The sequence below is a fragment of the Protomyctophum bolini genome, assembly GCF_963924005.1.
Source record: "Protomyctophum bolini genome assembly, chromosome: 10".
Lineage (NCBI taxonomy): Eukaryota > Metazoa > Chordata > Actinopteri > Myctophiformes > Myctophidae > Protomyctophum > Protomyctophum bolini.
This window is the reverse complement of record NC_137871.1, coordinates 44594132-44616839: the sequence shown is the minus strand read 5'-3', so window position 1 is coordinate 44616839 and position 22708 is coordinate 44594132. Positions and strand designations below refer to the sequence as shown.

At 42.7% G+C, this 22708-nt stretch overlaps 1 protein-coding gene across 1 annotated transcript; it reads left to right on the top strand.

The window, feature by feature from the left end:
• Window positions 1–5167: 5167 nt before the first annotated feature.
• On the top strand, window positions 5168–21060 carry LOC308322322 (arrestin domain-containing protein 2-like; the record flags this gene model as incomplete). Its single annotated transcript, XM_080773524.1, has 7 exons — window positions 5168–5465; window positions 13018–13286; window positions 15007–15109; window positions 17386–17651; window positions 18111–18240; window positions 19491–19570; window positions 20785–21060. 7 exons carry the CDS (start codon window positions 5168–5170, stop codon window positions 21058–21060), a joined length of 1422 nt encoding a protein of 473 aa, XP_080629650.1.
• Between the last annotated feature and the right edge of the window lie 1648 nt (window positions 21061–22708).

Below are 22708 nucleotides of genomic sequence, written 5' to 3'. Positions count from 1 at the left end.
GGTGACAACATTATCACAGGAAAAGATGAAATGACCTACCTAGGTTCCATCCTGGAGGCCAATCTTTAAAAGATGAAATGACCTACCTAGGTTCCATCCTGGAGGCCAATCTTTAAAAGATGAAATGACCTACCTAGGTTCCATCCTGGAGGCCAATCTTTAAAAGATGAAATGACCTACCTAGGTTCCATCCTGGAGGCCAATCTTTCCGGTGATAAAATGGCCACCAACGTAATCAAAAAATTCAACCAAAGAACAAGATTCCTTTACAGGATCTCCTCACTGGTCAACAAAAACACCTTGAAGACCTTAACAGGAGCCCTCGTACAAGGTTTCTTTGACTATGCATGCACCTCCTGCATGGTACCACAGCACCTCAAAGGCCCTTAAAACAAGGCTCCAGACCTCCCAAAACAAACTGGTCAGGCTCCTACTTGGCCTCACCCCCCCCCCCAAACCAGATTCGGCACAAACAAGGGACTAAATTATTTTCGCTCCTATGCCACCAAAATGTGGAATGCCCTACCAACAGTCATTAAGACATGTGAATCCCTTGACTCCTTCAAAACCGCTCTCAAAGGGCACCTACGGACGGCTGCAATTCGAAACTGGCCCCTGTAAAATCTGAATCCCCCCCACACCTCCCCTCCCCCTTTTTCCCCTCACTGTATATGTTTCTTTTCCCTTTTTGCTTCCTTTATGATGAATTCCTATTCTGTCCTTTAACTATTGTATAGAAGTGTCTATTTGTACGTCTCTAAATGTTTTGATGAATTGAACAAGGTGGACCCTGTTGTAAACAAGTGCAATGCTTAATTGGGTCGTCCACTCACATGCAGCTAACAGTCTTTGTATTGAGTTTGTGCTTGAAATATACTGTAATTCTGCAAATGCTGTACTGTAATTCAATCAATCAATCAAAAACAACCAACGTGTAACAGCCTTTGGCTGTTTATGTTATATGTTTTGATTAATGGTGATAAGTATAATATCGAGCTGATGCTATCATATCTATATATATATATATTTATTATAGTAGGCTTGTTTAGCATGAGGTACTATAGGCTATAGGATGCCTGGTTCTGGTTGTTGCTTCTGCCCCCTGCAGGTTCTGAGCATTCTTGTCCCTAATGTGTTGCCGTCCTGAGGAGGGCGTGGCTGGGAGCCTGATCAGCCCTCGGATTGGTCCCTGTGGCAGCTCATATAGGCCTCGCTTCCTGGACTATATAAAGCTCACACTGTCTGGACTCCAGCCGGGGGTGAAGGAGAAGGAAAGGCATTACATTACTACAGCAGCCAAAGTAAAGTGGGAGGAAGCAGAAAGTACAGTAATGGATGCAGGAGAAAGGAAGTATAGTAATAACACGGCTACAGTTGGGACACGGTGCGTTAAATATAAAACATTGAAGGTGATCTGATGGGCAAACATCCTACAGGCCTATGTGGACACTGTCAGGAGGGGGAGGAGTCCATTATGGACCGTAGACAGTATCAGAGAGACAGAGAGAGTAATGGTGGAAGAGCTGAGAGGGGTGGGGAGTTGAAGAAATCACTTTTAATACGTTAATTGGTGCAGCAGAGGATAACACGGTGATTAAAGGTTTATTAAAGAATCTGGGTTATGGGATAAGACTGGTAAGTAAGCGCGAGAGTATAACAGAAGGGGGCGGTAATGCAACTATTTGGATGCCAACCGCCATAAAACCCCATGAAGAAGAAGAAGAAGAAGACTCCGGGGGTGAGGAACGAGAAACGATAGAGCATGTACTTGAATCTACATTGTAGGAAGTACAGTAGTGAGTAGCCGCAATTTGCAACTCTAGATCTTTTTATAATGGGTTGAATCTAGAGTTGCAATACCCTCCATTGACTCCCCACTCATCTTTTTTGGTTTGCGATCTGCTTGTTTATAAACGACGTTAAACTCACCAACATTGCAGCTGTAGTCCAAGCTTGAATTATCCTCTTTCAATCTGCTGAGCTTGTTTTTCATAAAGATCCACCGTAGATGGTAGATGTTATGAGCTACTTTCTGTCAAGACATCCTCTGCAGGTGATTATTTTTCCAAGTGTTGCAGTTTGGAAGCACTCGTTTTTGTTAACGGGTCGCGCTGCTGCCTCCTGCATTATGTGCAAATTCGAAACGGGTGGAACGCAGGGCCGTTCGTTCAGTGACATACGATGAGTGCTTCCAAACTCCAGCACTTAGAAAAAGAATCACCTGCAGAGGATGTCTTGACAGAAAGTAGCTCATAACATGTCTAGAGTGGATTTTTATGAAAAACAAGCTCGGCAGATTGAAAGAGGATAATTCAAGCTTGGACTACAGCTGCAATGTTGGTGAGTTTAACGTAGTTTAAGACAAGCAGATCGCAAACCAAAAAAGATGAGTGGGGAGTCAATGGAGGGTATTGCAACTCTAGATTCATCCCATTATAAAAAAATCTAGAGTTGCAAATTGCGGTAGTGAGAGGAATCAGTTGTACAGTAGTGAAAGGAATCAGGTGTACAGTAGTGAGAGGAATCAGTTGTATCGCCTGTTGAAAAAGGTTAAACATCAGAATTTTACAGTGTCAGGTCTTCTAGCAAAAGAAGCAGGCAAAGTCTATCGTTACATTATTAAGTACATAAGAAATACCCACTTGTGTGAATAGAATGTAGGAGTTTTGATGTATTTTATTGGTTTGCTGCACAATGCCTAGTAAACCAATACACAGTAAAACTATGCCTAAACCTAACCTTATTCCTAACCTTAACCTCAGTAACACTATGCCTGAACCTAACCTTATTCCTAACCTTAACCGCAGTAAAACTATGCCTAACCCTAAACTTATTCCTAACCTTAACCCCAGTAAAACTATGCCTAAACCTAACCTTATTCCTAACCTTAACCCCAGTAAAACTATACCTAAACCTAACCTTATTCCTAACCTTAACCCCAGTAAAACTATACCTAAACCTAACCTTATTCCTAACCTTAACCCCAGTAAAACTATACCTAAACCTAACCTTATTCCTAACCTTAACCCCAGTAAAACTATGCCTAACATATCACATCAGTTGATTGAAATTGAAATTGATGACATCAGTTGATCAAATTGATGACATCAGTTGATCAAATTGATCACATCAGTTGATCACCTGTGTGTGTGTGTGTGTGTGTGTGTGTGTGTGTGTGTGTGTGTGTGTGTGTGTGTGTGTGTGTGTGTGTGTGTGTGTGTGTGTGTGTGTGTGTGTGTGTGTGTGTGTGTGTGTGTGTGTGCAGACCACGAGTGCAGCATTTACTAAAGTGAAAGAAATGCCTTTCCTTTCCATGCCATGCTGGAAGGCAGCATTCAGGAGAATTGCTTTTTTTCCCCCTCCTGAACTCGGAACGCAGCATTTTGCGTTTATAAATCCATGTCGTATCCTATACAACCCATGATACAACCGCATCTCCAGTAGATAAAGACTGCAGGGTTGCGCACTGAAAATAGCAGATCTACAAGCTCACAACGCGTCGTGCAGCTTGTATATAGATCTGCTATTTTGGGCCAAAGGTGCTCTCCTCTTACGGGATTTCAGCCCCTGCCTCTCTAACACTGCATGTGCCTCATGAGTTAGACTATGAATTCACCAGTATAAGACGCGCAAACGCGTGAAGCGAACGCAGCTCGTGTGTGTGCATGTCTGTCTGTCTGTCTGTCTTTCTGTGTGTCTGTCCCGCTGTTACTGTATATGTGGACCTGGCCCCTTTTGTGCCCATATATGGAGCTGAGTGATTTGTTTGTGATTGATGCAACACACTCCATATTTGGACGTATTGATGCAACACACTCCATATTTGGACGTATTGATGCAACACACTCCATATTTGGACGTATAGCGGGACAGACAGACACACACACACACACACACACACACACACACACACACACAGACAGACATGATCTGCTATGTCTCATAGTAAGTGCTCTCTGCGTTAGCAATCATGAATTCATGAGGGGGGGGGGGGGGGTACTAGGGATGGCCCCCCCTTTGGTGAAGGCTTATGCTGTGTTCACACAGGCAGCAGATGATTCAAAGATGCAAAGCTACACAGCATATTTGTATAGCTTTAATAATTGTATCTTTGTAGCTGAAGTTGGAACTGTATACTATATATAGCTCCAACAATAGCTCAACCTTTTTGTATATAGCTTTCATTGAAAATGAATGGTATCTTTGGCATCTGGCAAGTTTTTGAATTTTTATTACATTTGTTTAAATTGTTGCATTTGGGTTTTACTTCATGCTTTTAGTTTAGTTTTATTTTCCAGGTTTTATCTCAGTATTTTTAACAGGCTATACCATTTAATTATATATAGGCCTATAAAGGTTTCAACGTATGTGTTTCTTTGTAAATATGGACTGAAACGAGAGCGTTCTATCTGTTGAGTTATCTTCTTTGTAAAGCCTCCTATAGCCTATACATATTTACTATATTTACCTACATATTTATATTTAATTCCTAATGTTCATGTTTTATTATAGTTTTGGTTATGTTTTGTTAGTTTTAGTTGACTATATAAGTCAATAACTATATAGGCTATCTTAATTGCATAATATATAATCTGAAATTAAAAAAAACCCAAAAAGGTTTACCACTTTATCATTTAAAAAAGTTTTTAATATTGTTTTTTTCTTCCATTTTTAAAATACAAGGAACATAATAGTATAGGCCTACAAAAAAAACCCAGCAACATCATCCATGACTTTAAGTAAAGAAAGTTTCATTATTATTTTCTGGCTGTTATTGTTTTCAGCCTCCTTTCCTTTACCACGTAAAACAAGAAGGTGTCAGACTTAGTCGTGAGGGGGAGGGGGACGGGGGAGGGGGGAGGGGGGAGGGGGGTCGCACTCTCAGCACTCCCAACAGCCCCGCCCCCTTCCATCACACAATAATAACAATGGTCATCGATTCGTCATCACAATTTACAAACTAGACTAGTTGAGGAGGAGAAACTTTGCAAACTCTCACTCAGGAAACAGAAGTAATAGTCAGTCTCTAACTGCTAGTAACGCAGCCTATCTCTCTCTCTGGCGCTATTATTATAAATAGAATCTCAATAGAACGTATATAAAGTCGCGTTTGTGTGCAGGCCTAATTAATTATCCCGCAGTGAGGGATATATTCTTCTCCTCAGTGATGACTTTCGACCAGCTGCAGGACTTCCAGGTGGCCTTCGACTCCCCGGACACCCCGCTGTCCTGTCCCCCGGTGTTCAGCGGGGGCGACGCCGTGTCCGGCCGGGTGGTGGTGCGCCTGTCCGCGGCCACCGACGTGCAGTCCCTGACGCTGCGGGCCAAGGGCGTCGCCAAGGTCCGCTTCACGGACTGGTACCTGCCGGCGAGCGCCGAGGACATGGTGCACGGCGAGCACACCCGGGAGTTCAGCGACGAGGAGGAGTACCTGATCCGGAGAGAGGAGGTCCTTCTGCGGGCAGGTGAGCGGCTGAGCGCCGAGCAGCAGCAGCACTGGTGTGGTGGTTCCCAAACCTTTTCATGTGAAGAAGAACCCCCAAATTTACACTAGTAATTATCCATCGGACCCCCCATTTGAAAGGATATCATATGCCAGGGACCCCCGGCCCATAAGAGATGTTTTTTTTTTTTTTTTACGGATCTAGCAGTGATTCTCAACCCGTTTAATTTCAAAGACCCCCCCCACTGGCCCCGGTTTGACATGCATTAGTCTACGGGCGGGGGTCCGGGAGCGTAACTATTGTTCCCCAGGTTCTATGTTCCCCACCATGCAAAAAAGGTTATTTGTTCCCCACTTAGAAATTACAATAAACCACCTAAACCAGAAATGGTGATTTTAGTCATTCCTAGTAGCCTAAGACTAAAAGTATTTCAGCAACTTAGTGTTACTTTTAGTAGCACATTCAGATTTAACCTCAGTCTTTGAACAATCCATTGAACTTTCTTTTAGGCCTGCCTGGCTATACTTAAACTATCTAGTCTTTAATATCCAACTAAAAATTAACACTTGGGATAAAATAAACTAAAACATAATTGCTCAAACTCTTCAACAAAGATGGCAAAAACAAACATTATTTGTTCTGTAGGCTAAATAAATATACACGCATACAATTCTATAGTAGGTCTATACAGCGGGTCTGTGGAAGTCTCTTCCGCAGCCCCAGTGAGATTTTCTCACTCCCGTGCGAGTGTTTACAAATCCCAGCAAATAAACAAAACGACGTAACTAATCACCGACACAAAGTCTGCTAGACCTTAAGGTAAAAGTCTATTCTCGAAGCTGGGCAGCATCTCAGGTCCCCAGTTTCTCTCTAAAAATGCACTTTGTTCCATTTTAATAACGCAATGTGTACCCTGAATTTACCGGGCAGTCATTTCTTCTACTACAGCATTTCCGGGTTTTTTCCTGCGCCGATCTGGTTGGATTCATTTTATTTAATGATTGAAATAGTGCATTTTAGAGTACTGGGGACGTGAGACGCTTCCCAGCTCCGAGAATAGACTTTTACCTTAAGGTCTAGCAGGCTTTGTGTCGGTGAGTAGTTACGTCGTTTTGTTTATTTCCTGGGATTTGTAAACACTCGCACGGGAGTGAGAATATCACCAGAGGGCTGCGGGAGGGACTTCCACAGGGCGTCAGAGAGAGAGACTCGCTGTAAGCACTGGACCAGGGCTAACGCAGCTAACCCTAAACCCTAAGGGGTAAGTGGGGGACACTATAATTATCCAGTGGACCCCCATTTGAAAGGATATGCCAGGGCAGGGACCCCCTATAAGAGAAGATGTGTGGCTCTAGCAGTGATTCTCAACCCGTTTAATGGCATGGACCTCATATTGTAAAATCAATGTTAATGTTTATTGTTTGTTTATTGTTTATAAGGATCCCCATTAGCTTTTGCCTTGACAAAAGCTATAGTCTTCCTGGGGTCCGACACAGACAAACATTTAACATTTAACAAAGACAATACTTATACAATTGTTTACAAACACTAACTTAAAAAAAAACATAGTAAAATAAAATATAAAGTAAGAAATAAAAAAAACATAGGAGAAATAAAAAACAAAGAAAACATAGCAAAAAAATCACTTTCAACACATTATAGCCTACATTTGAATTATTATTTTCCCAGGGTTACTGCAGTATGGTTTACAATAAGGTGTTCTTTTAACTTGATTTTTTAACTTGTTCTTTTGATGTAACTCTGAGAGTGTACAAATGGAACCAAAATGGAGTATTTATATAGGCTACTAATTCTATATGTTACCAGCAAAATAAGTCCAGAATTCAAAATGTACTTAATACTAATAGTAACAGTAGAAGTTAACGTATTGGTATGAAAATGTACTTCCTCAGATAATGTAGGCCTACTTTTCACTGCATGTTATGAGTGGTCCCATCTGAAAATGCCGCGTGCCAAAGACCCCCAACCATAGGACCCCCAACCATAGGACCCCCAACCATAGGACCCCCAACCAGACGACTAAATGTCACGCGGTTTTAAAATGTATTTTGGCGGGGCCTTGATGGACGTCGTAATGCTGGCTGATTTTACACTTGCTGAAAGTAGCCGATCTACAAGCTCACAGCGTGTCACGCTGCGACGCGTTGTGAGCTTGTAGATCGGCTGTTTTCAGCATGCAACCAAGTGTAAAATGACTTATACGGGATCTCTTGTCCCTCTTGTCCCTTCATTCAACTTCATTGTCCCCTGACATTTTAGTCTAGTTTTTTTTATTTGTTGACTAAATTGTCAGTATATTTAGTCCATTAGTTTCCATGTAGTTTTCCTCAGTGAAAAAAAAGCTAGTCGACAAACATTTTTTGTCTTAGTTTTAGTCGACGAAAACAACCTGGTATCAGATGTCCTCAGTGTCGTCTCTGTCGGGAACGATACAATTCTGATACTTTATTTATCTTGTGTGTCGTTGTAGTAACAATGTAGTATGATGGCGTTAGTAGGGCTGTTTGGTTATTGATTGATTGATTGATTACTACTGATTGATTGATTGATTACTACTGATTGATTGATTGAATACTACTGATTGATTGAATTGCCAGACATGTAATCGGTATACAGAGTACAGTCAAACAGAAATGCAATCAGTACAGGGTACAGATTAGAGTGGATTACAGAGCACGGTCAAACAGAAATGCAATCAGTACAGGGTACAGATTAGAGTGGATTACAGAGCACGGTCAAACAGAAATGCAATCAGTACAGGGTACAGATTAGAGTGGATTACAGAGCACGGTCAAACACACGTCCAATGGGATCACCGGGAGGAAAAAAAAGTCCTTGCGGTCTTGTTTCCATTCAGGTCCTGGGTATTCAATTCATAAACCATGACAGGTTCCCGCCTGACAGCCAATGATATATGCAAGTATAAAGCCAGTGAAATGACCATAGCCTCCTCCACTCAGTCCACTGTGGTAATGGAAATCATTTAGCTATGAATGAATGAATGAATGAATAGTTTTATTTCGATCTTTCAGAGGGAGACATTACACAAAAACAGTTTACTTTGTCTTTTTTTAGGTGATCGAAAAGGCATAGGCAGAAGCTTTAACGCTTATATTAGTGCCTATATCCTTATCTCAATGTATTCCAAAATACTGTTGAAGATAGGCGTCACAATCAACATATATAAACAAAACAAACAAACGACATTTATAGAAGAAGAAAAGAAAATTAAACAAACAAAAATCTCTTGTCCACTAATCCCTTCCTAACATTTTAGTCTAGTTTTTATTTGCTGACGAAATTGTCAGTATACTTAGTCTCAGTTTTATACCTTAACAGAGGGTGCATAATGGGGTGCATTTTTCACCCCCAAAACGCATTTTAAATTTAAGGGACGCAATAAAACAACGACCTCTGCATCCACGGGATGCACTACTCTACTGTAGTAACTGTACTGTTATTTTATTCTAGTTTATTTTACTAGCTTTAGTTATAATAATCATTTCTTCTTCCGTTTTCTACATGAATATAACCAACCACATTATAAGCATATAAAATGAAATGGGAGTTAAATGCTGCCTGCAAAGTGTAAAAATGGCAAAATATGACTCCCATAACGTCGTTGAAGTGGGACTCATAAAATGTCCCTGGGACTCATCTCTAAAAGACCATCCCCTGCATCCTGGGACTCATCTCTAAAAGACCATCCCTGCATCCTGGGACTCATCTCTAAAAGACCATCCCTGCATCCTGGGACTCATCTCTAAAAGACCATCCCCTGCATCCTGGGACTCATCTCTAAAAGACCATCCCTGCATCCTGGGGACTCATCTCTAAAAGACCATCCCTGCATCCTGGGACTCATCTCTAAAAGACCATCCCTGCATCCTGGGACTCATCTCTAAAAGACCATCCCTGCATCCTGGGACTCATTTCTAAAAGACCATCCCTGCATCCTGGGACTCATCTATAAAAGACCATCCCTGCATCCTGGGACTCATTACATTGAAAACCTATGTTTGCATCACTGCCTTAATTAGTTTTCGTCAGTGGAAAAAGGCAGTGGACCAACATCTTTTTTGTCTTTAGTTCAGTGTGACGGAATCAACGTACATGTTCACACCGACTCTGTGAGAGGAGAGGTAGTCCTTTGTGAGAAAATAAGGACTTTAACCCATTCTGACCTGAGATCAGATTCATACGAGGTTTCCACTGGACAACACACTGGTCTGATGAACCCATTCTGACCTGAGATCAGATTCTAAAAATGTCAGTCGCTCTTCGATTTTTCAAAAAATAGCAGACCTACAAGCTCGTATCGCGCCACTCGGTGGCGCGATATGAGCTTGTAGATCTGCTATTTTTCAATAGCTAAAGCATAACATGATGCTAACACCAAAATGGGTGCCCGGTCAGAATGGGTTAACCCATTTTTGGACTGAGGTCGATTTAAAAAAAAAAAGGCTTCTAAATCCTAACATTTTCCTGAAAAACCCCATGTTTCAGTATGTCAGCGGTGCTCAACCTTTTTCATGTCAAGGACCCCCAGAATTATCTCTATTGGGCCACGGACCCCCCCCCCCCCCCCCCCCCCCCCTCTAAAAATATGTATTTCCAGGGAAAGCAAATTTCCCCCAGAAGCAAATATTTTAGTTAAAAATGTTCACTCTGAAATATTATATTCAATGATTTGCGCCACATTTCAACGATTTTTTCCAAAAAACAGCAGACCTACTATAGCTAAATAGCTAAATTAATTATAACATAAGGTTTAAAACACCAAAAGGGGTTCATTGTTCTGCTCCTGTCTCAGAGAAGGAGCCATCAGCCAGCCCATTGTTCTGCTCCTGTCTCATGTAAAGCAAACTGTTTGTTGACGTGTTGAATATATCACTTACATATTATTAACATACTTCTTTAGCTGTATGTATGACTGTATGTTGAGTGTCAAAGAGAACACACTCCCAGAGATTAAAATAGGGTGCATGTGTTGCATCCCCAAAACACAGTTTATAGTTAAAGGGACACTTCACCCTTTTTGCAAAAAAATATATGTTAATGACGTTTAGGAGCTTTAGAACACTTTCCTGGGGGTCTTTATGTGTGTAATATGTGGTTTTAGATATTTTAGATTGTAGCAGTGAGCCTGTTGTCTCTGATGTCATGGACACTGGTCTCACTACCTTCCTGGACTACATGTTGTCTCAGTAAGACAGCTCTCCCCCTATCCACAAGGAGGAGCAGTGCACCAAAGAATTATGGGAATTGTAGTCCAGGAAGGTAGTGAGACCAGTGTCCATGACATCAGAGACACTGTGCTCACTGCTACAATCTAAAATATCTAAAACCACATATTACACACATAAAGACCCCCAGGAAAGTGATCTAAAGCTTCTAAACGTCATTAACATATATTTTTTTGCATAAAGGGTGAAGTGTCCCTTTAAGGGACGCAATAAAACAACGACCTCTGCATCCACGAAATGCACTACTCTACTGTAACTACTGTACTGTTGTTTTATTCTAGTTTATTTTATAACAATCATTTCTTCCTCTGTTTTCTACACGTGAATATAACCACATCATTATAACCATATGAAATGAAATGGGAGTTAAATGCGGGCAATTTGTAAAACTGGCAAAATGATACTCTTGTAAAAATGTATCATCTAATCTAAAAGACCACCCCTGCATCCCGGGACTCATTACATTTGAAAACCTATTTATTTACATCCCGGGACTCCTATCCTTTCAACGGGTGTTAACCCATTCTGACCGGGCACCCATTTTGGTGTTAGCATCATGTTATGCTTTACCTATTGAAAAATAGCAGATCTACAAGCTCGTATCGCGCCACCGAGTGGCGCTCTACGAGCTTGTAGGTCTGCTATTTTTGAAAAATCGAAGAACGACTGACATTTTTTAGAATCTGATCTCAGGTCAGAATGGGTTCATCAGACCAGTTGTGTGTCCAGCGGAAACCTCGTATTAATCTGATCTCAGGTCAGAATGGGTTAAAGTTAAACCAATGCTGACAACGTTTTGTTTAGTATACCTTGGGCAAGTTCCAAATATCTGTAGTAATGGTATGAATATACTAACATTACTCTAACTACACTATTTGATTCCTTTCCCCACAGATAATATGAATACTTTACTAACAATATGCAGTATTTGATTTTCCCCTCCCATGCCATGAATGCATGAATGCATTATTTGCCTCCTTTTCCTTCAGATAATATGAATACTAACATGCAGCGTTGATTTGGTCGACTGAAACTAAGACGAAAATTGTCCGTCGACTAAATAGAAACCAAATTACGATTACATATATCGACAATTTCTTTTTTTTTTTTAATATTTTTTTATCCCACGATTTTGTAACCCAGTTTTTCTTTTTCACCCAGTGCCAATTGTCTAATGTAATCCTGGGCGCTACACTTCCTCTGCCAACCTGGGGGGGGGGGTCAGCGGACTGACCTCATGCCTCCTTCTATGCATGAGGAGTCCAAGCTGCTTCTTTTCACCTGACAGAGGGGAATTTCCCCAGCCGGACGTAGCGCGTGGAAGGGACACGTTATTCCGACCAGTTCCTTTCCCCTCCATCAGGCTCCCCGGCTGGCCAGGGGGAGGTAGTTTTAGAGACCAGGATTACGGCATGTTTTTGTGAGGGTATCTACCCTAGGGGACACGGGGAGAACATGCAAACTCCACACAGAAAGGCCATATCGACAATTTCATCAACAAATAAAAACTAGACTAAAATGTTAGGAAGGGACTGGTGGGGTTTGGCGAAAGGGCCTTTCTGTGTGGAGTTTGCATGTTCTCCTCGTGTCCCCTAGGGTACCCTCACAAAAAACATGCAGTAATCTTGGTCACTAAACTGCCTCTGACGTAACTCGCTCATCCCTTCGATTCCCCTGGTTCGCGGAAGTAATACTAACATGGGGTGATCTTAATATCGTCTACTATAAGCGTTGTGGTCCAAAAAATAAACAAGCTGTCTCGGCGTTATTGTCAGGGAGGTGTCTCTGTATAGTTTGCAACAGTCAGTCACTCATATATGACACAGTCTGCTTCTAGCGAAAATCTAACTAATTCAGCAGCAGTAACATTAGCGTTTTCTCTCAGTCAGTTGATTCTTCATATCCATATGAGTGAAGCGGCCGGGGTGACATGTTTATTTTTCAAACACAGTTCTTATATGAGGCGATCTAAAATCGCCCCTATGGGGGATTACAATGCAAATAAAAAGTACATGAACCTGTGGATTTGCAGCCCTCTACCGATAGTGACGTCAGACTTCGGTGCTCTGTTATGTTATGCTTTAGCTATTGAAAAATAGCTTGTAGCCTTGTAGATCTGCTATTTTTGAGGAGCTTGTAGGTCTGTTATTTTTGAAAAATCGAAGAACGACGTGACATAGAAACATGGCTTTTTCAGAAAACTGTCAGAATCTGATCTCGGGTCAAAATGGGTTAAAATGTACTGTAATTCTGCAAACAGTTAATACATATTTCAGTCAATCATCATGTCTTGTTTTCCTCCTCAGACAACGGGAAGCCCAGCACGCTCCCCGCGGGCAGACACGAGTTCCCCTTCAGCTTCCAGCTTCCAGAGGAGACGCTGGCCACGTCCTTCCGAGGGAAGCACGGCAGCATCCGCTACTGGGTGAAAGTCAAGCTCCAGAGACCCCACGGGGCCTCGGGGGCCCCCGGGGGCCTCAGGGGCCCCCACGGGGCCTCGGGGGCTTCCGTCACAGAGATCAGGAAAGAGTTCACGTTCATCGAACACGTCAACGTCAACACGCCCGCACTTCTGGTAAACACTGTTGTTTTTTTGTTTTTTTTTTATATATTTTTTTATCCCACGATTTTGTAACCCATTTTTCACCCCTGTGTCAATCATCTAATGTGATCCTGGGCTCTACACACCCTCCACCAACCTAGTCCCCATATATGGGGGACAAGGGGAGACCAACCTAGTCCCCATATATGGGGGACAAGGGAGACCAACCTAGTCCCCATATATGGGGGACAAGGGGAGAGCAACCTAGTCCCCATATATGGGGGACAAAGGGGGACCAACCTAGTCCCCATATATGGGGGACAAGGGAGACCAACCTAGTCCCCATATATGGGGGACAAGGGGAGAGCAACCTAGTCCCCATATATGGGGGACAAGGGGAGAGCAACGGACTTGAACTCATGCTTCCTTCATGCCTGAGTGTCCAAGTTGCTCCTTTACACCTGACAGGGGGGAGTTTCCCTGGTTGGACGTATAGTGCGTGGAAAGGAACACGTTATTCCAACCAGTTCCTTTCCCCTCCATCAGGCGCCCCGGGTGGCCAGGGGGAGGCAGTTTAGAGACCAGGATTACTGCATGTTTTTTGTGAGGGTACCTACCCTAGGGGACACGGGGAGAACATGCAAACTCCACACAGAACAGTGTTGTTTTTGGTTTTATTTATTTCTGAGTGGTGCAACCACTCTGAGGAACAGCAATGTCCGTGACGTTCACCTATGTGTGACGACGTTCACCTATGTATGTATGTATGTGTGAGCACCAGTGGTATGATTACCAGTAGGGGGCGCTGTTGGCTGCTGTGCCAGAAACAGCAGAGATATTCACTTATTCCAGCATATTACATTTTATTCAGACTATAAAGGAATATGGTCGCTGTCGAGTGGAAACCTCCATTATGTCCCAAACTGTTACTTCTCAGGATTCTAATTCAAATACAGTAGCAAAAGTATGGCAGATCTGTCAGCCCACTGTCTGTATTACTATACACATCTATCAAAAATATAAAATAAAGGCGAAAGCTTCAAGCTTGCAGATATGCCACTTTTGATGCTTTCGTGTGACACTGTAGTATATATGATGGAGTCGGCCGTTCATTTACGAGAAAACACAAAAAGTTACAATATGGATTTAAGCCCGACAGCAACGATATAAAATGTACAGTAACGAATAGAATAAGTGAATAAGTAGAGAGAGAGAGAGAGAGAGAGAGAGAGGACTGTTGCCTGTTGTTTGTGGCTTTCACTATGAGTTTGTAGATCTGCTATGTTTCAATAGATAAAGCATAACATTAATGCTCACACCAAAAGGGATTAAGAATGTCTACGTGTGATCGTAATCACTCATTGCTCTGGCGAGACAGCTTATACTGTGGCTTTAACCCATTCTGAACGGGAACCCATTTCGGTGTTGGCGTCATGTCATGCTTTAGCTATTGAAAAACAGCAGATCTACAAGCTCGTAGCGCGCCACTCGGTGGCGCGCTACGAGCTTGTAGGTCTGCTGTTTTTGAAAAATCGAAGAACGACTGACATTTTTAAGAATCTGATCTCAGGTCAGAATGGGTCCATCAGACCAGTGTGTGTGTGTCCAGTGGAAACCTCGTATGAATCTGATCTCAGGTCAGAATGGGTCAATCAGACCAGTGTGTACACGTCCAGTGGAAACCTCGTATGAATCTGATCTCAGGTCAGAATGGGTTGATTATTTTTTTTGTCCTCCTCCGTGCTGATTCCAGGCCTCGCAGGCCGTCACCAAAGAGAAGAACGTGACCGTGTGGTTACGCAACATCGGACACCTGTCCATGACGGCCGGCATCCCCCGCAGAGGATACACGCCAGGTGAGAGAGAGAGAGCTCTGTTCTGATCCACACATTTACAATTTAGGCATTTAGAAGACGCTCTTAATCCAGAGCGACTTACATTAAGCAAGAACAAAAAAGCATGGGAATACATCACATAAAGACATTTATCATGAAACATGCGTAAGCTAAGAAAGTAACAGTGGAATATCTATAATGAAACTATACATATAAACTATACATCTATACTACTATGCTATACATATGTACTATGACATGCTATGACTACATACAATGCACTTATGCTGTCTTCATAACATGCTATACGTCTGTATCAAATGCTATCTAAGTCTACAGAAATGCTATCTAAGGGGGGTATAGGGTAAGTGCTATGGGCCATGATGGAGTCTGAAAAGGTGGGTTTTCAGACTACGGCGGAAGATTGGGAGTGATGCTGCAGTTCTGACTGCAGTGGGAAGTGCATTCCACAGTTTTGGAGCCAGAAGGGAGAAGAGTTTGGGACGTGTGGAGCTCTAGAGTTTACCCTCAACGCCAAACCCTAACCCGAACCCGAACACACAGAATATCAATACGAAGCAACTGAAAAACATGTTATTTCAATGCTAGTGGATGGGGAGAGAGAGAGAGAGAGAGGGGATTTTTGTCCAACCAAGAAACGACGACCAATGGGTGCGCAGAGGGGCACAACCAGGGGGCGGGACTTGACAAAGGGGTGAATTGGGACCAGTGTTGTTTTTGGGCAGCAAATTTAGATTTTAGTTTTAGTCACTATCTTGAATAGTTTTAATTTAGTTTTAGTCACATTTTAGTCACCCGGAATGTTTTAGTGTCAGTTTAGTTTTAGTCGACTGAATCTACAGGTGATTTAGTCGACTGAAATGTATTTTGACGGGCCTTGATGTTTTTTTTTTTTACACTTGCTGAAAATATAGCCGACGCGTTGTGAGCTTGTAGATCTGCTATTTTCAGCATCATGCGAACCAAGTGTAAAATGACTTCTACTGTCTGGATCTCTTGTCCACTAGTCCCCTTCCTGGCATTTTAGTCTAGTTTTTATGTGTTTGTCTTGGTTTCAGTCGACTGATTGCACGCTAGCGTTCATGTGTCTGAGATGCTTTATTAGGAACAATCCCTTGAGATGAACCATCTCGTTTTCAATTCACAAAGTACACTTTGTACACAAAAGTACACTGGTTGAATTGTTTGTGAAAAAGTGTCTAAGTACACTTTGTACACAAAAGTACACTGGTTGAATTGTTTGTGAAAAAGTGTCTAAGTACACTTTGTACACAAAAGTACACTGGTTGAATTGTTTGTGTATGAAGTGTACTTAGACACTTTTTTACAAACAATTCAACCAGACAAGACAAGACAAAACAAGACAATTCACAAAGTACACTTTGTACACAAAAGTACACTGGTTGAATTGTTTGTAAAAAAGTGTCTAAGTACACTTCATACATAGACACTTTTTTTTTTACAAACAATTCAACGAGACAAGACAAAACAAGACAATTTCCTAGATAAACAAGAAACGAACAACAACAGCAAAAAAAAAAAAAAAAACTGCAACAAAACAACATTTCACATAACATGGACATAACGTAGACATAACACATGCATCACTGCATCATGGATCTGCTACACTACAGTGATGATTAGTGAAAACATGAACAGGTATAGGGCTGTATTTTGCGTGTCTTAAGTACCAGGTCTTATTCCCTAACTTGAGTAAACTAAAGACCTGGAGGCGTGAGCAATGCCATTTGGCTATTCTGAGTGGCCAAAGAGCATTGATCACGCCTCCAGGTCTTTAGTTTACTCAAGTTAGGGAATAAGACCTGGTACTTAAGACACGCAAAATACAGCCCATAGTCTCCAGATGAGAGGACAGCACAGTTTTAAAGTTTAACCCATTCTGACCGGGAACCCATTTTGGTGTCAGCATCATGTTATGCTTTAGCTATTGAAAAATAGCAGATCTACAAGCTCATATCGCGCCACCGAGTGGCGCGATATGAGCTTGTAGGTCTGCTATTTTTGAAAAATTCGAAGAACGACTGACATTTTTTTAATCTGATCTCAGGTCAGAATGGGTTCATCAGACCAGTGTGTGTCCAGTGGAAACCTCGTATGAATCTGATCTCAGGTCAGAATGGGTTAAACAAATGAAAATATGTTATTGAACGAATATGGACCGGTAGATTGTTTCCGGTCACAAAGGAGCTTTGAACATAAATTATTTTTTTGGTTATATGGTAATAAACCCTCCCCCCCCCCCCCCCCCTCATCAGGCGAGGTCATTCCAGTGTTCGCCGAGTTCCACAACGGCACCTCTCGCGCGGCGACGCCCAAGGCCTACATCACGCAGACGCAGACCTTCGTGGCCACCGGCGAGGGGACCACCAAGACGGAGGTCTGCGTGGTGGCCGTGGCCACCGGCGGCAAGGCGGCGGCGGGCTGCCGGGAGGCGTGGCTGGGACACCCCATCAGGATCCCCATGGCGGTGGGGCCCTCCATACTGCACTGTCCCATCATCCGAGTGGACTACACGCTCAGAGTGCGTATATAAGCATCCCCACACGCCCTCTCTGCACTATCCCATTGTGACCTGAGATCAGATTCACATACGAGGTTTCCACTGGACACACACTGGTCTGATTAACCCCATTCTGACCTGAGATCAGATTCATACCAGGTTTCCACTAGGACACACACTGGTCTGATTAACCCCATTCTGACCTGAGATCAGATTTTTCAAAAATAGCAGACCTACAAGCTCGTAGCGCGCCACTCGGTGGCGCGCTATGAGCTTGTAGATCTGCTGTTTTTCAATAGCTAAAGCATAACATGATGCTAACACCAAAACGGGTTCCCGGTCAGAATGGGATAAGCATCCCCACACGCCCGCTCTGCACTATCCTTCAGGGAAAAATCATCAAGAAAAAAAGCTTTTTTAAAAAGTGCCATGTTTGTATTTTCTAGATCCAACCAGTTCCTTTTCCCCTCCATCCCTCAGGTCTTTGTGGAGATTGGTGGGACGTCCAAGCTGTGTGTGGAGCTTCCGCTGGTGATGGGCACCATCCCTCTGTGCAGACGCAGAGAGGGGCCGAACGGGCCACACCTCAGCTTCCCAGTTCATCCCGAGCGTAAGTTTGGCCCATTTTGGACTGGGTTTGATTAAACCCATTCTGACCTGAGATCAGATTCTAAAAATGCCTTCTACATCCTGACAGTTTTCTGAAAAAGCTGCTTTTTCAGTGGTTCTTCGATTTTTCAAAAAATAGCAGACCTATAAGCTCGTAGTTACTAAATAGACGTTTGGGTGGTGTTCCACAGGGCTTGATGCTTGAGGCTGTATACTGTTGTACTCACTTTTGTCCCCCTTCCTTTTCCCCATCGCTGTGCATAACAGTGTGTTACTTTGATGATATTTAATCAATATGATATTTAATCAATTTTGGGGCGGGAACCCCTTTTGGTGTTTTAAGCATCATGTCATGCTTTAGCTATTGAAAAACAGCAGATCTACAAGCTCATAGCGCGGCACCGAGTGGCGCGCTACGAGCTTGTAGGTCTGCTGTTGATTGAACTTGTAGGTCTGCTATTTTAGAAAAATCATTGAAAATGTGCCTCAAATCTTTGAATATATATATATATATATTTTTTTTTATTATTTATTTCGAGGTGTTGTTATTCGTCATGTCTGTGAATTGATTTCATGGGGAATTAATGGAAACAAGACCGCACGCAAGGACTGTACTCTGTTGCTGTTTTTTACATTCTGTCTGATGAACTATTCATTCACTTAAACCACTTAAACCACTTAAACCAAGAACAAATATTCTTAAATCTTCTATTATCTACAGAGCAGTAATAGGTTTGGAATGCACTACCAAAGTGTATAACCAATACAAATACAAAATCCATCTTTAAAATCAAGTTAAAAGAACACCTTATCGTAAACCATACTGCAGTAACCCTGGGAAAATAACAATTCAAATATATATATATTATCAAATGTATAATGTGTTGAAAGTGATAATTTGCTATGTTTTTCTTTTATTTATTTTTTCTCCTATGTTTTTTATATTTTATTTTACTATGTTTTATTTTGAGTTAGTGTTTGTAAACAATTGTAAGTATTGCCTATGTTAAAGGAGAATTCCATGCTTGAAGGCTTTCTTACCTTTCTTACCTTTCTTTGTAGTTGTTACGTCCCCACCAAAGAGGTCCAGGTGTTATTTTGTGCAAAAGCTCCTTAAAAGCCTTCTAGTATGGAATTCTCCTTTAAATGTTTGTCTGTGTTGGACCCCCAGGAAGACTAGCTTCTGTCAAGGCAAAAGATAATGGGGATCCTTATAAACAATAAACAATAATCAATCTATCCCTCCCTCAGCTCCTCCTGAATACAGCTCCGTGGTCACAGAGGAGGAGGCGCAACAATACACCTCCTCATCCCCTCCTGTATACTGTGAGGTGAGTGTTGTTTTCCTCATCATGTTTTGTTGTTTTCCTCATCATGTTTCCTCCTCATCCCCTCCTGTATACTGTGAGGTGAGTGTTGTTTTCCTCATCATGTTTCCTCCTCATCCCCTCCTGTATACTGTGAGGTGAGTGTTGTTTTCCTCATCATGTTTTGTTGTTTTCCTCATCATGTTTCCTCCTCATCCCCCTCCTGTATACTGTGAGGCAGTGTTGTTTTCCTCATCATGTTTTGTTGTTTTCCTCATCATGTTTCCTCCTCATCGCCTCCTGTATACTGTGAGGCACTGTTGTTTTCCTCCACTAAAACTTAAGACGAAAAATGTCTATCGACTACCCTTTTTCACTGACCGAAAACTAACATGGAAACTAAATAAAAAACTAAGCTACGATGACTAAAACTAAGACTAAATATGTTGACAATTGTATCAACAGATAAAAAGTATAGAGTAAAATGTTATGAAGGGACTAGTGGACAGAGATCCAGTATAAGTCATTTTACACTTGGTTGCATGCTGAAAAATAGCAGATCTACAAGCTATGCGACGCGTTGTGAGCTTGTAGATCGGCTATTTAAAGCAAAGTGTAATAACAGTTATTACGACGGCATCAAGGCCTGCATTTTAGTCGATTAAATCAACCGCAGATTTATACAAAACATGAGAACAGATTCAATAAAAGGTTGACTGAAAGTTGAAGGAGATCAAAGACAAACCAAACGTTTGGTGAATGCACTTGAGCTGCTTTCCATGATCATGAACGGTGCTTAATATTATTATTACTATTATTACAGGTTGACCCCTACCCTCAGCCCTTGTCCTGAGACCCCAACACACTGAAGGACCTGCTGGACACCAGGATCCCCCCCCACCACACTGAAGGACCTGCTGGAGACCAGGATCCTCTCCCCCCCCCCCCAACACACTGAAGGACCTCCTGGAGACCAGGATCCTCTCCTCACCACACTGAAGGACCTGCTGGAGACCAGGATCCTCCCCACCACACCACACTGAAGGACCTCCTGGAGACCAGGATCCTCTCCCCAACACACTGAAGGACCTGCTGGAGACCAGGATCCTCCCCACCACACCACACTGAAGGACCTCCTGGAGACCAGGATCCTCTCCCCCCCCCCAACACACTGAAGGACCTCCTGGAGACCAGGATCCTCCCCACCACACCACACTGAAGGACCTGCTGGAGACCAGGATCCTCTCCCCAACACACTGAAGGACCTGCTGGAGACCAGGATCCTCTCCCAACACACTGAAGGACCTGCTGGAGACCAGGATCCTCTCCTCACCACACTTGAAGGACCTGCTGGAGACCAGGATCCTCCCACCACACCAACACTGAAGGACCTGCTGGAGACCAGGATCCTCTCCCCCACCCAACACACTGAAGGACCTCCTGGAGACCAGGATCCTCTCCTCACCACACTGAAGGACCTGCTGGAGACCAGGATCCTCTCCTCACCACACTGAAGGACCTCCTGGAGACCAGGACCCTCTCCCCAACACACTGAAGGACCTGCTGGAGACCAGTCCTCTCCCCAACACACTGAAGGACCTGCTGGAGACCAGGACCCTCTCCCCAACACACTGAGGACCTGGCTTGGAGACCAGGATCCTCTCCTCACCACACTGAAGGACCTGCTGGAGACCAGGACCCTCTCCCCAACACACTGAAGGACCTCCTGGAGACCAGGACCCTCTCCCCAACACAACTGAAGGACCTGCTGGAGACCAGGATCCTCTCCTCACCACACTGAAGGACCTGCTGGACCAGGAGACAGAGAGACAGATGGACATGTTGAGGGACATGTTGACATGTTGAGGGACATGTTGACATGTTGAGGGACACGTTGACATGTTGAGGGACATGTTGAGGGACATGTTGACATGTTGAGGGACACATTGTTGCTACCGCTCATAGTGCAGTTAAACCCAGAGAGACAGAGGACCATCTCCCTGCCGGTTCCTAATCCTTCTCGAAGTGATTATGAGGTTTAGTTTAGAACATAAATTTTTTAATGAAATGGCTGCTTCACCCAGACAAGCTGTTTCATGGATGACCAGACAATCAAGAAAAACACGCACGCACACACACACACACACACACACACACACACACACACACACACACACACTGATCATTACCCCCCACGTGAAATAATATGCAAATGTTGGCCCGAAAATATACAATTACAGTTTTATACAGTTGTACAGTTTTTTTGTAAACTTTGTTGAAGTTAATAAAAAGCAAGACTTTTGCACACCTACAAGCGACAGGTGTGTAGGAGAGGGACAGGTGTGTAGGAGAGGGACAGCCCGGCGTCTTGAAAAAATACACGTTTTCTTTATTCTTTTTCATTACTTTGTTGTAGTTGAAAGAATACCATATATCGTTAACCCATTCTGACCTGAGATCAGATTCATACAAGGTTTCCACGGGACACACACTGGTCTGATGAACCCATTCTGACCCGAGATCAGATTCTAAAAATGTCAGTCGTTCTTCGAATTTTTCAAAAATAGCAGACCTACAAGCTCGTATCGCGCCACTCGGTGGCGCGCTATGAGCTTGTAGATCTGCTATTTTTCAATAGCTAAAGCATAACATGATGCTGACACCAAAACGGGTTCCCGTTCAGAATGGTTAAAGAGACGTCCTTAACGCTATGGACCAGAGCTTCTATTTGTAATACATTACATTATGTAATCCATTACACAAATACACATATTCTGTAGACATGTAAATGGATATTTATTAGGCGTGTAACGATACAATTTAACAGCGATTCAACGATTTGAAATCGATACAGTAACTATTTAAAATACATTGACATTATTTTAAACTAAGTAATTAAACCCTCTTTTTTTTTCTTTTTTATTTCTTCTAAAAATTGCTAAATGCCCACGCACAGAAAAGTAGTATTGATACAATCAATTATTTGCACAGCAAAACGATTCGATAGCGATTATCTTTCGTTGCAAAACGATAGGATGCAGACTAGTCAACGTTGCTGTTTTCATTTCGATTTACTTCGATTCTTGAAAATTAAAGTCGATTTTCCGATGCAGTTTTACTACATCGTTACAGGCTGAGGTAGTTTACCTGCATGACTCACAT